At 45.2% G+C, this 19,116-nt stretch overlaps 1 protein-coding gene across 2 annotated transcripts in view; it reads left to right on the forward strand.

The window, feature by feature from the left end:
* samd11 (sterile alpha motif domain containing 11) overlaps positions 1 to 19,116 on the forward strand; it is a 52,525-nt gene that overhangs the window by 18,389 nt on the left and 15,020 nt on the right. For both annotated transcript variants that reach the window (XM_084367990.1, XM_084367991.1), the window contains exons 4-6: positions 6,355 to 6,464; positions 13,969 to 14,061; positions 17,530 to 17,694. In XM_084367990.1, coding sequence (XP_084224116.1) covers positions 6,355 to 6,464; positions 13,969 to 14,061; positions 17,530 to 17,694 — 368 coding nt within the window. The remainder of the gene's footprint in view (positions 1 to 6,354; positions 6,465 to 13,968; positions 14,062 to 17,529; positions 17,695 to 19,116) is intronic.

Below are 19,116 nucleotides of genomic sequence, written 5' to 3' on the forward strand. Positions count from 1 at the left end.
ATCGAATCAGCAGAGAGTAAATTTGATTCAACTTAACCTGCTAACATCCCTAATAACTGGTTTTGATCCAGCATTTCCATCTTCAGCAGCGAGTTTTTGGTATGGCTGGGCAAAAAATGTAAAAACATTCTTCTATTCAGACTTTTAATTTTAGTTGATTTGATTGTTATTGTTAATTTTAAAGGCGCTCTGTGGAGCGTTTGTTTGCAGACTCCATTTCTAAACTAACATTAGCTACTGTTACTCTCTGTTAGTGGAGCGGAGAGAAACATTGAGACGAGGCACTCGAGAACGTGCAGAAAGTCACATCCTTTGGACTGTTGCAGATAATCCTACCTGAGTCCTTCACAAAGAAATCCATAGTCCGGCAGCAATCAACAACTTAAACAAATCGTCCACAGGCTTGTATCGTAGGTAATCGAGAGACTGAGAATTGTCATTTATCACATTATGTTACAATCCACACATAAAAAAGTGATTAAAACATGTAAATTGCTACAAAATGTTACACCTATTTTTAATAAAATTCAGGAGAGAAAAAGGTTGAAATTTTTCTTTTAACATTGTAGTTTTATGATTTAAAAGGTTTTAAAGAATTTACTTGTAATTGTGCTTTAGTAATTGACTTATTCATCCTGCTACTAATGCGGCATAGTCTGGTTAAGTGAAGTTGCTTCACTATAATTCGCCCCGAACCAAAAAACTGCCATACTGGTAAACTAGTCTCACATAGCTCACCAGACACACTTCTTTTTTTTTTTTCTTTTTTTAAAATTAACAATTTCCTGGCCATCTGCACCTATTTTCTCACCCCACGCTGTTTCCGTCATGTCGTTAACACATTAAATGATTGGCTGTTTGTGTGTGACTTGTACCATGCTCCATTATCCAGGGATATGATTGGTGGTTCCGAGCCAGGGCGTATTCGTTACGTGCTTTCATTGTGGTTTACATTAAATGTATTTTAGTGAAATTATTTAACTTTCTATCTAACTAATTTCCTTATCGCTGTTGGTGAAGTGTCTATCGCTGGTACGTATCACTTTCGTTTTATCGCCCAGGCCCAGCATTAAACATTATAGGTGTCATTTTGAAAATAGCCTTGAACTGCTGTCTGCTTTTTACCCCAGTGACATGTTGATGCAGCTGTGGTGCTTACTGAGAGAAAACAGCAGCTGATTAGTGACATTAGAAGCAAACAGAGGACGCTCATGTTTCTTAACATTGAGAAGAATCTGAAGTTACTGCTGCTGTTTTCTCAGTTTCCCCTCACAGCCCTCTTCTCTGTATGAAAACACATCTCATGGCATTTGTTAATGGGTATGCTGCCCTAAACCTACGTCACAACCTCAGAGAGAGAAAGACACTGACGCTGAGTTAGCTACTGTATGTCTATTGCATTTGACATTTTGTCCTCTGGCTTTATTGAACAACTGTGTCATTGCCTTATGCCAGTAAGAGGTCACGGACAGTGTGAAATTACTGGAAATGGCTCTCCCCTAAAGCACTAATTAGCGAGCTTGGAGGTTTTTTATAGCTTTCTAGAGGAGCTTTCCACTTCAAGAATTTTTGGCCTTGTTTACACGCGTTTGCCATGGCAACAGAGTCACAGCAATTTAGTAGCTGATTGGGCGTTGGCTAGCAGCAAGACGCCCATTGTTTCCCGCATAGAGCAGTGTTTTGTCCGTCAACTCCGTGTCAAAACATTGGATCAACAAAAAGATGGTCAGCAGTCTAGTCTCAGATTTGGCGTCGGCGTGAAGTGTGAGGTTCCATCATTTCCACATGTAAAGAACACAGTGTTTACTGTTCATGTGCTGTCATACAGTATGTTGAAATCAGCTGAAGATAATAAGAGCTTTGGTCTTTCGTACAGTCGCTACAGTGTGATCTGCTGTAAAAAACTGGTGATTTCCTTTTTCAGTCAACATGTTCCATTAAAACTGTTGAAGAGTTTCTTTCTGTATAAGAAAAATGAGACAGATCATAGCAGTAAAAACAATAGAATTAGAAAAACAAGAAAGGTAATCGCTCAAAAAGTGTGAGCCAGAGGAGAAATTAACAGTAAAACCAGCAGCGTGTGCAGGAGAACCTAAATGCAACATGGTGGATTTACCGTATCTTCTATTTCCTTGTACTTTTCTCTCCTCCCTTGGCTGCCTTATCGACCTCATGTCAGCCTGTAGAGCAGAGGAACAACAAGGAGAAGAGAAGCCGGGCTACTCTTACTTATTTATGTATCTATTTCTGTATTTATTCATTACCCCCTCCGCTTGCAGGGATCCCAGTTGCGCGTTGCATTTCGATCCAACTGTGAGCAGCATGACAATTGTTTTTTTCCGTTGCTCATAGGAATCAGACAAAACATTAAATGTATACGGAACCGATCCGTATCCCTGCTTTAAGCTTTATGTGTCCTGATCTCTAAGTAATTCCTTAATGAAAGACTTGCAATTTATGTTTTTTTTCTGACAGAACATCAGAGAAACTTTACTCATTCCCTCTTTTTCTCCGCATATTGCCCAAGTCCATACCTTGCTTTGCAGTGGTTGTTGAATATTACATATTGCTTGCCTGGTAGTATTTGAATGAGCTGTGGACCACCTGTGCAGGTTGGAGTGTGTTCGGGCTGTTGCCTTGAGAGCAGAGGAGGGCGCACAGTAAATCTGCGAGCACCAGATGTTACACAGCGCTTGCGACCTGTCTCTCTCTCTCTCTCTCTCTCTCTCTCTCTCTCTGTTTCTCACTCTCTCCCTCCCTCTTTTTTCTTTCTTCTCTCTCTCTCTCTCTCCTCCTCCACTCCTCCACCTTCACTTCCCTGCTGTCTGTCTGTCAGCACTTTCCCAGTGGTGGTGTGAGACATGGCGTCAGGGCGCCTGGGCTGCCAGCTTCTGCCAGCTCACACTGTGACCTCCAGCCCCGCCACCTCAGCTCCGCGTGCCAATGCCGCAGCAGGCCACTGCTGGGCTTTTATACTGAGTCGACTCCCCGTGCCAGGAGGAGTCTTTTCTAGCTGTTTGGCCCATTTAAATCGTAATGCCTTCTTTAATGGGTCGAAGGGAGCACAACCTTTCTTAACTACAGAAAGAGCACCAATAACTGATCTGTGTTAATCCATTCTTACAGGAACACTAGACATTATATGGTTTTCTTATTTCTTTTTTATGGAGATGCATTATTCAGCAATACATAAAGATTTTAATCCTAAAACTGTAGAAACATCATTCAGAACATATTGTAATATTGAATCTTATTGAAGTTATCCCCAGTAAGGTCCAACCATGTGACTTTATCTCAGGACAAATGTGTGGTAGAGAATGGTGAGAGACAAATAATTATTTGATCCCGTTTGAACTGAAGAAGTCATGGTTTGTCATAAAACTAATCAAGTATAGGACTGTGAATGTGAACTAGAAAGGCAACACACCCAACAGTCGCGCAGGTGATGTTGTTTTGGTTAACGTTCACCAAAACCCAAACTGAAACCTTGCAGAGCCGGTCCAGTGTGTTAGCTTGCTCACAAAACTGACTGACTCTCCTTTCACATAACTGTAGCTGTCAATATTGCCAGACTTGTTTTGATTTTCACCTTTTTTAATATGTTTTCTGTGCCAAGGTAATGGCCATGTAGGTGTTGGTGACATATATTGAGTGAGACGATGTAGCTCTGAGCGGTTTTATAAAAAAAGGCGGTTACCATGAGTAAAAATTATGGATTTCTCTGAACATTGTTGGAAACGTTTAGTATAATGTAAGAACACAACTCAACAAAATGTAAAACATAGGTTAGGTTGTTTTGAGACATTTTGATGCGATATTTTTCCTTTAGGGTGAATACATTAGAAGCATTCAAAGTAGAAATTAGAGCTGGATTTCACCTACAAAAGTGTCTGCAGCATCAAGTATAAAAAGGTTTCAAGTACTGCAAATGCTTGGCTGGATTCTTTGCTCACACACTTCCTGACGTAATCAGAGGAATTTTTGACCAATATTCACTTTAATACAGAGTTTGTGTTATCATCTCAGTTGTGCTGGATATTAGTAGTATCCATGAGTATTAAACATATTAGCTGTCCGAGTGTCTGGGTCAGTGTGTCTGTCCTGTGGCCCGGGATGACTATTGACCAGATCGGGGATGAGCTGAGGATGAGATGATTGTCTCCGGCGTGCACCTGGATGATAAGAAGGCAGCTCATGTCCTTCTTAGCTATCGGGCCCAACAGCCAACAATATAACCCTCCCGCCCCGCCTCCATCCTCTCTGAGTCCCCCGTCCTTCCCAGCTAACCCCAAGCCTTAGGAGCTCCTTAGGGAGCGCTGACTCAGGTGACTGGGTTTTAAACACCGTCCCCACCCCCCCCTTCATCTTCCAGGGCTTGAGTATGACCTTGCCTCCACCCAGAGAAATGGAGGGGGGGAGGGGTTCGAGGGAGGGCAGAGGCGGGTGGGGACAGGGCTAGGCCCTCATTAGCCCAAGCCGAGGCGGGGCAGCTCAGGAAAAGTGCGCTAATTACCCCACTAACAATGTCCTTGCCGTTCATGGCTTAGAGCGGCCACTTCGCCACGGGATAATAACCCCATCACCTCTCTGAGAAGTTCAGGATGGCATTATCATGATCACTTTAAATGATGGACAGAGGGTGGGGTTATAACGCAGCCTGCTGATGGATGGATTGGGCTGCAGTCTCTCACAGTGGAGTGTGTAACTGCAGTGTGTGTGTGTGATGGGTGTTTTGTTGGAGTCACTGGATGACGCAGATACATTATTATATGACTTAAAGCACAATTAAAAAACCTTCCCTGCATCTCATTTTCTTTTTGAAGAAAAAGCTCGCAGACACAGATAGCTACTAATTTTAGCAAGTTGCACTCTAAAAAAGAAGTCTGTCATTAGTCTAAAAAGTTTGCATTCGCCGTCCAATCAAGCGTCTCCTCGCTTAGCAACCGGCGGCGACTGTTTTGTCTGAGACTGTTTTCTGACTCATTGGTCCTCTCTGTGACTGAAAGGTGACTGGTGAAGCCGGCAGTGGCCAACATTAGGCCCCTCTATGCTTTCCTTCATCTTTGCTGTTAGCGTGTGGAAAACAGCTTGGCGACCGACAGCCTGACATTACAGCGGGAGCCTGTAATCATGGGACTGTAAAAACCCAAATCCAGCAGCCGCAAACAGTGTGGCCTCGTCATAGTGGTGGCAGCTAAGAACCGTTCACCGCTTCTGTCCCATAAACTGTGCTTGCTGTGTCACACCAGACCCCCTTCATAGATGATTCTGCTTTCAATAAAGTTGCCCGTTAAGGCTATAAACAAGATTCCTGCTGACACGAGAGGATGCCGATACCGTTAATCTGACAAATGTCTAAATGCTGCACCTTCTCAGGCTTGAGTGTGCATGAACTTTTGAGCATGAGCATGTATGTCACAGTCATTTAACAGTACATGATAAAATATGCAGCCCTGCACCTCTCCTACCGCACAAGCTGTTTGCCATTATACTGTGACTACGCTCGCACTGCGCGGCCGCTGTGCTCCCCTCAAACTCTAAGCGCCTATTTCCCATCATTATGCCATTTAATGCGATCAGGATGGTAATCAGATTGCACATGAAATACCTCCATGACACAGTTGTGTGGGTCCACTGGTGTGGGGAGGTTAGAAAGGCGGCTGGTGGAGCATTTGGAAGGGCAGTGTGGCTCCAACCAGATTTGAGCCTAATCTGTAAGACCTCCTCCTGCTCCTCCATCGGGTGCTGAAGGGCAGGACAGGGTGTTTGAGAAGCACAATAGAAGATAAGACAATTTCTTTCAATCGCCAGTGTCATATACCACATATTCATTGTGTTGCCCTTTGAATATTACATTCCTAATAAGTAAGTCAGTCCTGTTCAGGGCTTAATCGTCTTTTATCTTAAATATCTGTCGTCTGTCATTTCACATTATTCAATTGTCATCGTTCGCTAAAACAGCTGTCGGCGGCCTGAATTTAAAAAGAGCCATAATCAGGTTTTAAGCTGCTAAACGACTTATGAGTTGTGAATATGTTCGTTAATGCATCTTAGTGTGGAAGATGAGCAGGGATGAGACCCAAAAGTGCTGGATGCGGTAGTCTGTCAGAGTGTATTACACACCTCAGAGCTAAGAGCCGGTTGACAGGACAGCCACTTGTAGCTGCTGTGTCTGTGTGGAGGTATGCATTTTTAGAGAGGATGTCGCTGTCTGGATGGAAGATTTTCAGGGTGAGCAGTGTGTGAAATAGTATGAATTTATACACCGGTTTGGATTTGCGTTGTGGAATTAAGTTTGTTTGGGGCTGCTTTTAAATGTGTTTATCCTCTCTTTCCTGTGCGTGTGTGTTACAGTCGTGACAGTGACCTCTCTACAATCATCTCCAACCTGCACCACACCAGACAGCACGGCATGCCAGAGGGCCAGTCAGCGTCTGACCACAACACCAGTACTGGACACACAGGTAGGACCCCAGTGGTGTTTGTGTGTGTCTGTGTGTGCGTTTGTCAGGATGTCTTCTTTCTTCTCCTGCATCTTTTTCTTCCGTCACATCTAGGTTGATGATGTATCCCCCTCGACATCTCCTGTAACATATGTAAACGTTCCATTACCAACTTAATTCACCCTAATTTGTGTGATTGGGGGAATTGAACATAAGCTTATTACTCATTCCTTAACGTCGCTCTCAAGTTGATTACTTAATGTTCTTCCCACACTCTCTGCCACACTCCAGGATTTTTTTTTGTTAAACCCCCTGTTTTAAATTACCTCTGAATAAATAGCTTTGTTTGCCATTAATCCAGTTTCATGTGAGCATGTGAGGAACCATGGTGTGTGTGTGTGTGTGTGTGTGTGTGTGTGTGTGTGTGTGTGTGTGTGTGTGTGTGTGTGTGTGTGTGAGTGTGTGTGTGTGTGTGCGTGCTAAGAGCTTTTTCTTGCAGCTTACAGACAGAACACAGACAGCATTTAATCACAGCTATTTGTCAAGTAGCTTGTATGGGGATATTGTGCAGCCATCAAAGACATATGGTTGTAAAACAGCCTCAGTGGGTATCACTATTCAGCGATCAACCTACAGGATTGGATGTCTCTGGGTTATTTGGGCCTATTTTTAGGACATAATTTTGTGTAATGTACTGTATCCTAACAAGGTATGATTAAAGGCAAGAATGCCTCGCCAGCACCCTGAACAAACTTTACATTATCAACACATTATCATATTATTGCACAGTATTTACTTTGTGGTTTTTTTAGTACTTTTTATTACCATTTTGATCTGATGTGTGAGTCACACTTAGGTCATGAGTTTTGTGGACAAACCTGAAGTTTGTCTCAGCTCTGATTAAGGGCACTGATTTTACAAAATGTATCAGTCTTGTTGCAGGCTCGTAGATTATTTATTCCTCATCAAAATATTTGCCTGGACATCTTTTCTCAATGCTCAGTCAGTTTACTATCATTTGTAGTCATTGTTATCGACGTAGAATATAATAGTTGAGATATTTTTATCTTTAAGATCTGTGCTGACTTTTACCAGCAGGAAAAAAGTTTATCTAATATTTTGATCCTGAAATGATTCTGATCCAGAATCAGCCGAATTAAATACAGGCCACCATCAAATCCAAATGCCTTTTAAACAAATACATTTTTCGCCTAATTAAAGAATAATTTGCTTATTTGTCAGTGAAGGCCCCACCTTTGCCCGGGGTTTGACCCTGTCTCTTCTTACACCATGAGCCAGAGGCACAGCCAGTGCCATAATCAGCCCAGCCCCGACACCTCCGCACCCTCTCTCTGTGTGCTCCTCTCTTCTGTCTGCCAGATTAATTGTCCATACGGTGCCTGTGATATCAGCCAGGGCGGGTGGGAGTTGGAGGGTATTAGACTGCTCAACAGCCATCCCAGCCAGTGTCTTAAACCCCGGTTTGGGACGGATTTCCACCCAAATACCGGCCTAATCAGCCGCTAAACTTAATGGAGAAATCAGAGCCCTGAGTAGTTATCCTAATGGAGGAGGACACAAGGGGATAGAGGTGGGTGGGCGGATGGGGGGGTTGATGGAGGAGGAGGTGTGAGCACAGTGTGGCCTAAGCCACAGGGGGTCCAAGACCCTTAAAATCTGTCCGTTTGACCATTAAAGGGAGAATTAACAGGGCGGCTCGCTCCGTGTCTGTAAACAAGTCCAATCGGATCAGCCACCGGCTTTAATTCTGTCTGCCAGTGAAATTAGACACACACAAACACACAATTACACACAAATGACACATAGTTATACACATGCGTGCCCACGCAAAATCAACACAGGTTCAAATTTGCGTACAAATACATAGGTGGGTGTCTGAAGCTTTAGAGCAGTGGATTATTTGACTTTGAGATGGAGGAGACGGTAAACGCGGCTCGCTGTCTTCGGTATTGTGTTTACTCTGTTCTGTCAGTCAACCCTCCTTATTTGACTTATCCTCCAAAAACGTCTATCAATGAGCTGTGGATGGAGAGAAAGAGAAAGGAAAAGAAGGAAAAGTCTGCAAGAGAGAGACAGAGAGAGCTGCGGTGATGGAAGAAACATTTGGAAATGGAGAGACAGAGGAAAGAGAGATGAATGAGTGCGGTGGTGGTATCAGGGGAGGGCAGGCGGCAGCTATGGCGGCGGATGGCTGTGTGTGTTTGTGTGTGTGTGGGTCAGGAGGAAAGGGAAGCAGGCTTGCCGGGTCGTCTCTGCGCCGGAGTGGGCCGTTAATTAAATCTGAGGGACAGACAGGAGGGCTGCCTCCCTCCTTCTCTTCTCCACTCCCTCCCTCATTCGCTCTCTCGCTCTCCAGCCGCTGGCTATTCGGAGGCTCTATGAGAGGCGCAGGGGAGGGAGGAGGGAAGGAGGGAGGGAGGGAGGGAGGGAGGGAGCAGGGGCGCCGACGCTGAGAGTCTGGCTGCCTGTGGAGACTGTAAACCGTGGCTCTGCGGTCAGACCGGAGACTCAAACAGGCAGATAAGGTGTTTTTGGACCGCCACACTCCCTCTCTCCTCTGCTCCCTGCACTCAGACTCCCAGAGGCAGTTACAGCCTGTCGGTGTGTGTGTCTGTGTGTGTGGTTGGGGGGGTTGCAGCAGTGGTTTGGGGCTTGAGCACATTTTTGTGTGTGTGTTTGAGCGCGCACACCTTTCCGTGTGTGGTTTTAAATGCCTGGTTTTAGATGTTTGCTTGCGTGTGAATCTACAGCCCAGCATGTTTGTGCAAGACCTTTTTTTCAAGCTGATTGTGAGTGAGGATTGCTTTTAAAGTATTACCAGCCAGTTATTACATGATCAGCATAGAAAGGCGATATTAAACAAAAGTAAACACTCCAGGATTCCTGGATATAGAGGCAAAATAGGAAATGTGGGCTGTAAATATTTGAAAACGTCCCACTGCTTAATAGGAATGTAATTGTGCTGCTATAACAAAATGGTTTCTCATGGTTGGTGTTTATTAAGGCATGCTAATGCTTCTGCCAAGAGATGAAATTCACTGACGAATAACAAGTTGCGAGTCTTATTTGTGCGTTTGAGAAACAGTAACTCGTGTTTTGCGAGTGCTCTGCTTAAACGAGTATCTAGTTAGATAATTTACTTTATGTGTTTGAGTGTCGTAGGCTGAAATGTTAATATCTGTACTCGTGATGAAGGAAAATCCTCAGCTGACTGAAGTTTATTCATTCGAGTTCATAAAAACTTGCTCTGTAAATAGTTCTCTTTGTCTTATGTTCAAAAACGTTGATCTGAATCAAATTCACGCTTTTAGTTTAAGCACGGATATAGATCATGGCATACTCACTGCTTTAGTGAACTTGAATGTGAAAATGTTAATTGCGTTAACAGCCTTTGATAACCTGGGACCTGAGCCTTGTTTTGTTTATGAACACTCAAAACAGATGAAAGCTGGGATGACAGACACGGAAAGATTAGACAAAGAAAGCAGTACATTAAAAATGGCAGCGGATACCAGGTGATTAAAAATGTAGATATACTTCAAATTTCCCATCAGAAAGACTTCATAATGAGGTGCAAGTTATTTTCAGGCCAGACACACGGTTCATATAATGCACTGAGAGGTTTGCAGCCAGTTTATCTGACATAGAGTTTATATAAACAAACTCAAAAGTGAATGGTTCAGTACTATCTTTTATCAGAGAATAATTTATGCTATTACAAGTAAGATAAAGTAATTAGTAATTTACTTTTTCCAATTAACTATGATAATAAAGGTTGTCACAGCCCTGGACTTGCTCTAAACAAACAAGTGTCAGTGCTGTCTGAAACATCTTTTCTTGTGCAGCACCATCTGTCAGGATTTCCATTCTTTAGTTGTGTTATTTTCACTCCATCGTTCTTAAAGGATAAGTTCACCCACGATGGAAAATTCAGTCATTATCTACTCAGCCCTTCACGGCAAAATACAGAAGTAGACAGAGACTTGGTATAAAACGTAAAAAATAAAATAAAAATAAAACTAAGAAATGGCTCCACACGGCTTGTCCAGCATAATCCAGCATCAATCCGAAAATTGATTTGAGACGATGTGACTTACACCCTCTACGTGCGGTCGAGCTAATGTACTCACCTCAGATGGGGTGAGCGCTAATGCCTTTAGCCTAGCAGCTGCAGTGAAGATTTCAGCTTAAAAAAAAAGGTGTAATGAATTTGTGATCTCTGGGCCTCCAGAAACAGCTTTGCTGTGAAGCTCTAGAAATGTTTTGTGGACTACGACACTTCACTTTCCATTTGCATGGCGGTGGGTAGATAATGACTGAAGTTACATTTTTGGGTGACCTTTTCCTTTAATGTCTCTCTTCCTGTTGAAAAGACATAAAACATGACAAACAGAGGAGCGGTGTTGCTGTGTGCGTAAATGTTCACGTGACGGCAGTGGCGCATCCTCCCCACAGCGTGAGTCTCGGCACCTCTCTCCCCATCTCCATCACCCACCCTCATCCCCCTTTCCTCTCCCAGCTGCATCGGCCTGTAAGCCAATCAATGGCAGGGCTTTCAGGGCCGGCGGAGGCCCCGGCGCACGGAGGGGGGATCAATAAGTTATTAGCACCATTCTGTCAGCTGTAATGTGGAGATTGATCGGGGGCTGCGGCTGGCGGCCCACCCCGCGTCCCCGCCTGTCACTCCCCCCCTCCTTCTCTCCGCACAGCCCCCCTCCCCCCTCCCCGGCCTGATAAAGATGACAGATTAACGGAGTAAGAGAGGAATTAAGGAGTCTGGCTGTCTGAGCTGTCACCACGCTCCATGGGATGGAGAGAGGAGAGGAAGACGACTAAAGTTTGAGGGAGGAGAGGAAATCAGAGAGTGAGAAAGAAAGAAAGAGGAATGCTCCCCCTGCCTGATGGTTCACCCTGGTGGTGTCACATGAAAGCGAAGAGGTTTAGGTCCTGCTGTTTTCTCTGTCTCGGTCTGTCCAATGGTTTTCATCCCTCTTCTCTCTCAGCGGGAGGAACGGCAGATTGGGAGGAGGTTAACTAGCAAGGAGGAACTGAGGCTGAGGCTTGTGTGTTTAGGTCGACTTCTGAGAAAAAAGTTAGCTTGCAGACCAGAAATAGCAAAGAGAGCTATATCATAGCTCCTAATGCTTTTTGCACTTAATTACCACATTCTTTTGATGCTTAAAATCACAGCCTTGGAGCTGAAATAAAACTCTTGGCTCCATAACCACTAATTCTTCAGCCATATTAACAATCAGGTGATAGGGAAATGCCCCGGGTAGCAAACTTGACTGTAAGCGGTGTTAGTGGGAGTAAAAGGGTTAGCATAGGCGCTAGCAAGAGCTCAGGGTTGGGCATTAAAAGGGAGCGCCGGTGCTCTAAGAAGCCCCATTTAATTGGCTTTAAAAGCTTTCCGCCCTCAAATCTCGGGCCCTCGGGCACTCGCTCAGGAGACGCAGTGTCTTGAGTGAGGTCGGTTCAAGAGACGACTCGAGTGTGTGTGTGTGCGTGTGTGTGTGTTTGATCATGAGAGGCTCTGGGTTTGGGCGTGTTTGGGAGGAGAGGGGGTTTAACTAATGGGGGTGCTCTCTCTCTCTTTGTTAATATTTCACTAATAGGATAGATGGAGACCTTTTCAGTGAAAGAAATGCACTGAATATGATTTGAAAACAAGAAGAAAAACAGAATGAGAGAGGTGACAGAAGAAGTAGACATTGTGAGAGACAGTCACTATGTGTGTGTGTCCATTAGCGCTCACCTCCTCCCCTCACCGTCTCTTCAGGATGGCACAGGGAGTGGATCTCCTCAGGACCTGAGAGGCAACATCAAACACCGGATCATTAGTGAACCTCCTCCCTCTCCTTCTCTCTCCCTTTCTCGTTTGCTCGCTCGCCCTCTCATCAACACCAGGGCTCCTCCAGCAGCCCAACAAAATCCTCCGAGTCCCCTCTAAACCTCTTCTCTGTCTCTTCCCCCTCCCTGTCTATCTGTGTCTTGTTATAGAGAAGAAAGAACATAAGTTTGGGTGATAGGTTGAGGGTTAAAGGTCAGACTCCACTCCAGCTTCGCTCCTCCGTTGCTGACTGTCCACCAGTAGCCAAGGTAACAACAATATCAGGAGCGGACACATGACAGAAATCGCCAAATGTTGTTTGCTCGGGTATTGCGATGAAATTACGGTGTGTTATTTTTTTCGTACTCCCTGTTCTGTTTACACATGCTGTGCAAATGATGAAAAATTGCTTTGTTGAAAAAGAGAGACAGAGGGAGAGAGGAACCATTCTCCTTGAGGGAAGGTAAAAAACAACGCCCCCCCACCCTCCACCCTCCACCCTCCACCCCCCATCCCTAAAAATACGCACCGAGAAAGTGAGAGAGAGAGAGAAAGCGGGAAGAAAGAGAAAGAAGGGAAGCAGTTGCTGCTGTGGCTTGGCAGAAACGGAGCCCGAGAAAAAGCGGAGATAGAAATACAGAAAAAAAAGAAAGAGAGAGAGAGAGAGAGCAATGACAAACGGCTTTTTCCTTCCTGCCGGCGCTGCGTGCGATGTGCTCGGCATCCCCTCCCTCTCTTGATTAGGCCCGTATTGATTTGAGGTGTGTTTGAGAGGGGGGTTGGAGGTGAGGCGACTGGGCGGGAAGGAAGAGAGGGATGAGAGGGGAGGAGAGGAGGTGGAGGCAGTAGGGGGTGCTGTAATTGTACACTAGATGCTCCTCTTTGGTGGCAGGGGGGGGAACAGGGGAGGAAGAGGAGGGTGTTAATGGGAGGAGATACAGAGAGCTCCTGATGGGAGGAGGTTTCAGACGCAGCTAGAGGAGAGGAGGAAGAGGAGGAAGCAGATGGAGACACAAGAAGATCAGAAGTGTGTTTATGAGGGGAGGACAGCAACACGAGAGAGGGGGGAGTGGCTGTTGTGGAGGTACAAAAACTAAAAATAACCATATGATATAGACATAATGTAGGCTGAGAGGGATTTCTCAAGCAGCTGAGAGGCTCTCGTGCACTTAAGTTCAGTCAGAGGCTTTTGTGCAAACATCTGGAAAAAGAGAAGAAAGGAGAGAGAGAGAGAGAGAGAGAGAAAGAGAGAGAGAGGAAGAACAGTGATAACACTTGAGGACAGACTGTTGGAAAGAGACGTTTGAGGAGACACAGAGAGACGGAGGCCTCAAAAACACACACACACACACACACACACACACACACACGTGACTGAGCCGGGCAGATCTGTCATCCATGGCGGTGCAGGCCCCCTCTCATTTCTGACAGAACAGGCACATCTCCAGACGCCCGTGGCTTCCTTCACTCGCTCCGTTTCTCTCTTTCTCTCCACCTATCACTTTTTTCTCTTTGGCTCCTTTTCTCGCTCCCTCTCTCCCAACTCTGCATTTCTGAAGCAGCCGCCATGTACACAGGTAGACGTGGAGCAGAGCGTCAATATCAGAGCTTTTACTTTGGTCTTTTTTTTTTTTACCGACCGCTAACTTTCGCTATCTCTCTGTGTGTTTACAGATGACCTTCTAGGCAAGAGGAGAAGCTTCTCTCCCAACAGCAGCAGCGAGTGTCCCTCTGACAGCAAGAAGTCACGTAGCGTTTCCCCCAAAGGTAAGAAAACGCAGGGTACGAGTGTGTTGTGATGTGCTTGGACGTGCATTTTCTGAGAGGATACGGAAGTAAGAATGTAGGAAAGAAGACAGGGTGAGTGAGCCGCAGATAAAAAAGAGGGAGAAATGAAGCGTTATTGGTTTAGCTGATGGTGCTCAGTGTGTTTGGGTTAGTGAGGCGATGGGAACACACACACGCACACACACACGCACACACACACACACACACACACAGTCTCACTTTCTCACATACTTGAAGACACACTTCCATGCCATCTTTCTTTTAACCCATTCCTCCCTCTACATATTTACAGTTGCACACACTGCCTATTCCTTCCGTGCGTCCTTCACATTGGCGTGGACGTTAAGCAATACAACCACTAGGGGGCACAGCTAAGAGTAAAACCAGTCTTGCATATACCTCCATTTTTCCTTCACGACCGTCCAAACTCCTCCCGACCGACTGTTTGTCTCTGTACCTGGGCGAAGTAACATCATACAGATGTTTAAAACTTCTTACCGACTCACATAACCTCTCCTCAAAAAGTTCTGTCATGTGGTTGTGTCTTGCTTGAACTTTTGGCTACACTGCCCCCCACAACTATCAGAGGTACTGCCCCGTTTGTCCGTATCTGTAAGTAGGGACAGAAGGCTCCATCCGTACCCGTATGTGTAGCTAGCGTAGAGCATAAATGAGCCTTTAGTTTTGTCTGTAAGATTCAGCTGAGATGGATATTCTGAGCATCAAAAATGAGAATCTTTGGTGCTCAAAACATTGAGAAATTATATTTTAAACACTGCAGCAACTTTTCCGTCCATGTACAGTCACTGGATTACTCAGATCCATCAAATACTGCGCATGTAATCCCAATGAAAACTATCATTTAGAGAGCATGGCTGGTTGTCATCTCTGCGTTCCTCCAAACTTATACAGTAATATAATATCGAAATGATAAAATATCTTAGACAAAAAGCCCCTGTAAATAGAATAACCTAATTATAAATCCTAATAGATACACTTTATTGATACCATCTGCTCTCTATACGACAGAACAGCATAAATAATGGACCCTGAGAAGGCGCACCTTCCTCTGTAGCGCTGCAATCCGGTCGCCATCCTCTATTATTCATATCTCCTTCGTGGGGCGTGAAACCGGGCGCCCGGCATGGAGCCAGCTCAGCCGCCGGGCCCGTCCCTCTGGGCTCCTGAGGAAGACTTCCTGACTGATGCATTATACAGCAGGCAGAACCGCAAAAACCAAGGGCAGCTCGCCGCACATCCAGCCTGAACAACATGCAGGCATACACATACAATATCAAATAGCTCATGAGTGAAACGTTCCTCTATGGTGGTTAAGAATAGATAGGTGAGAGCGTGCGAGTGTGTCTGGACGTCAGATTGATTGTAGGGCTCAGCAGGAGCCTGCTGTTGACCTTTGCCCTCTGGGTGACCTTTGACAGACAGCAGCCCCGCCTGGAGCCTCCCTCTCAGTACTCATTCCTGGCCATTAAAGTCTTACTCAGACACATCCCGGCTTCTGAAAGATGCATGGGTTTTCGTGAATGTGTGTGTTTATGAGTGTGTGTTTATCTGTGTCTGTTTGTGTACTCAGACTGGGCTTCCTTTTAAGGCAAATGGGGGCTCGTGTGTTTTTATTTCGACTTTGTGTTCTTGCGCTTGTGCAGTTAGGTTTTTGGATTTTAAAGCAAACAACCTCTGTATACGCCTTGTATATATTCTTCCTTTGCTGTATATTTGCATACAGGAGACAGATAAGAAAAGACTGTGTGTGTGTGTGTGTGTGAGAGAGAGAGAGAGAGAGAGAGAGAGTGCAGGCTGCTGTTCAGAGAAGTGCATTTAAACCATTTCAACCCCCCCTCCCCAATCCTGTGTCTTAACCTTGAGCTCTGTCCACACCCAAACCCAAACTCTGCACCTGCATGTGTGTTTCTATATGCGTGTTACATCTTCTTGTGTCCAAGTTTGGCGACAGACGCTATCCTTTAATGACTAATGCAGGTGGGGAAGTAGATTGAGAGAGAAAGAGGGGGTAGTGTTTGGATGGAGCCAGAGAGATTGGATGCCGCTGCGTAAATGATGTCTGTTTTTCTTTCTGTGTGCAAAGTCGGCACCCCCCGCTGTGTTTAGAGAGCAGCAAAACTTTAGACAGGCACAGACTAGTTGCGTGCACACACACACACACACACACACACACACACACACACACACACAAACACTTGAGGACCTTGGGTGGATTAGCTGGAGCTCGGCGGTGGAGACAGAGATGCCTGCGTGCTTGCTTCCTCCCCCACCACCTCCACCTCCGCTCCTCAGCGCCACTCCTGCTCGCCTGCCCGGGGCCAGGCTCAGGTTTCAATAAGAAGGAGGGTGGTAAAAATAACCCCTGCTTTCTTCTGCTTCTCCCTCCTCCTCCTCCTCCTCATCCTCTTTCTCCCTCTTCTAACTCCCTAACCACCTCCCGTATCCCCCCACCACCCTTACCTTAGATCATGTTACTATTGACAGAGAGAGGGAGGAGGGAGGTCAGAGAGAGAGATTAAGTGTGGGGACTGACAGCTAGATAGATATCATACACCACATCATCTTCACAACAGCTTAAACACAGCACAGCAGCACTACACGCACACACACATACGGTAGAAGAAGCTAAGCCTTGTTTTTAAAGTCTTTTGGGTTGTTTTTTGTATTAAAAACAGTCAAAATACTGTATAGTACGACAATCCAACAGAGTTCGTGCTAGGGTCAGGCTCAGACCATTAACAATGCATGCCTCATCCAGAGAGGTTTCCCGTCCATCAGCGCTGTCTTCTTTATGAATGATCCGTGCACATGCATGTTTCCTGGCTGATATTTGAGGAAGCCTGAGTGCAGTGATCAACAGAAATGTGCAAGATGGAAGGTGTGTAAACTGAATTCAGGGCAACTCTTTGCTCTGTGCTTACAATGACAAGAACCGCATGAGTAATACTCCTAAAAATACACCTGTCTCATCATCCAAAATCACAGAATGTGACAAAAACAAAACCTGTTGATACCTCCGATTGCTCAAAATCACTCACATGAAATTCTAGTGTTTGGTATTTAGTCCCTGATCTGATAACAAAAATATGCAAACTGCTTCCTGAGAAACAGCGAGTTGGACTGAAATGTGATTTTTGGATGTTTTGGACTACAACTTTTCCAAATCTCTGACCTCTGGCTGCGATTTTAAGCTGCCTAGTGGAATTGATGCGACTTGGTGCTTGAGGCAAATTCCTCACAATCATGACTGACACCGAGATGAATGTGGATGAAAACGTAAAGTAATAGTTTAATCTGCTAGAAAGATAGTTGAGTGTTCAAAAGTAATAGCAAGATGGAAGCCTATTAGAGTATTAGATTTTATCACCTGATGAGTTATGTTGACAGTCTCTGATTGGTCGTAATATAAGTGTCTTCTCTCTTCAGAGAACTCCCAGAGCCCGGTGGTGGAGGCAGGTGGCAGCCACGGCCACATGAGCCCTGAGGAGCACTACAGGCGCATGATGTCAGCGCTCAGCGAGCAAGGGTCCTACGAGGAGCAGCAGCAACGGCTCTACCAGCTGGCGAGCAGCATGGGTCTGCAGGGCCACGGTCAGTCCATCATCATCCTCCATGTCATCGTATTGGCTCTCAAATATCTGCACTGCACTCAGATTTATCATGTGACACCACAGTTGATTTTTACATTCAGAATAAGGTTTCCTACTCTACCAGTAAGAATTGACTCATGAAAGATCTAGAGGCACTTTTCCTTTATTTTTCTTTCTTTGTTTTGAAGTAACTTTAGAGTTAGTTTGAAGAAACTTGAGAAAAAGTTTCCTTTGGAAGCACTTCACCAGCTTCCTTTATAAAAAAAAAACCCCTCTTCCATCACCTGTCACTAACTCGCTGAGATGCAGCGCTACTTTGTAACCCCAGAGTGTAGTGCTGTGCTCAGGGTACCATGTTAAGGTGTGCCACGCTGCTGCCATTGTAAAACCCCAGCCATGGAGACGGCTGACATTTCTATTTGCCGTGCTTGCCCACCCCGTGTCAAAGTGTCACTCAGGGTGATTTCTGACCACCATGGCTCTCCGTTGTTAACAACACCAGCAAGCCGTCGCATGCATCAACGCCACGATTGATCCGGGAGCTCTCATTGGCCGCCTGCCAGCCCTCTAAATCTCCCAACAGCCTGGAAACCTCCCAGTTTTTCTCAGTTTCTACAGACACATAAAATTTACTGGTTTTAGCTTAAGAGAATTGTAGTTTGATAGGGAAAAGGGAAAATGAGAAAAGTTGCCTCGTTTGGGTTTTATAAGTGGGCTTTTTATTCATTTCACTGTGCCTGCCATTAAATGTTAACCTTTTTCTCACATTTTTGTACAGAATGTAACATTAAGTCTCACCAGTCTTTATGAGCTCTTTCACAGTAGCATAAATCCGATCGATGCCCCGGCCGAATTGTAGTTTGAGCTACTTTTATTTTTATTTGATTAGTAATGATTTTTAATTGCTGGCTGCAAATCTAGGGGGCGAAGCCTATAAACGCTTTAATTGCCTTTTCCCCGTGTCTTAGCGGAGTTAGAAGCAAGAGGCAGTGCATTGTGGGGGTTTTATGGCCCAGGGTGCTGTCTGATCGCTGGCTTCCTTTCCCAGAAGCCTTGCTTGGTATGAGGCAGACGCTCTGGCGCAACACAGACGCACTCGCTTCCACATTCCAAATCGTTTGATAGTTTCCACACTATCCTTTATTCCGCGCACGTGCATTCTTCTTCCAAGACGCACTTTAAAAGCTCTCTATGTGCAGGAGAAGAAGAGAAGGCGGTAAAGAGAAACCAGGAATAGGAATAAGAAAAAACACCTGAGGGGAGAGGAAACAGAGGCGAGGGAATAAATAACTTCTCCTGGGGCGAGAAATCAAGAAAAAAACATACAAGTATATTAATGATGCTCGGGTCACACACACTTTAAAACACAGCTTCACAGTAAGATTTCCTTATAGTGACGTGTGTGTGTGTTCATGTCCACTGC

The sequence above is a fragment of the Pagrus pagrus genome (assembly GCF_965226575.1).
Source record: "Pagrus pagrus genome assembly, chromosome: 11".
In the NCBI taxonomy this organism is placed as follows: domain Eukaryota; kingdom Metazoa; phylum Chordata; class Actinopteri; order Spariformes; family Sparidae; genus Pagrus; species Pagrus pagrus.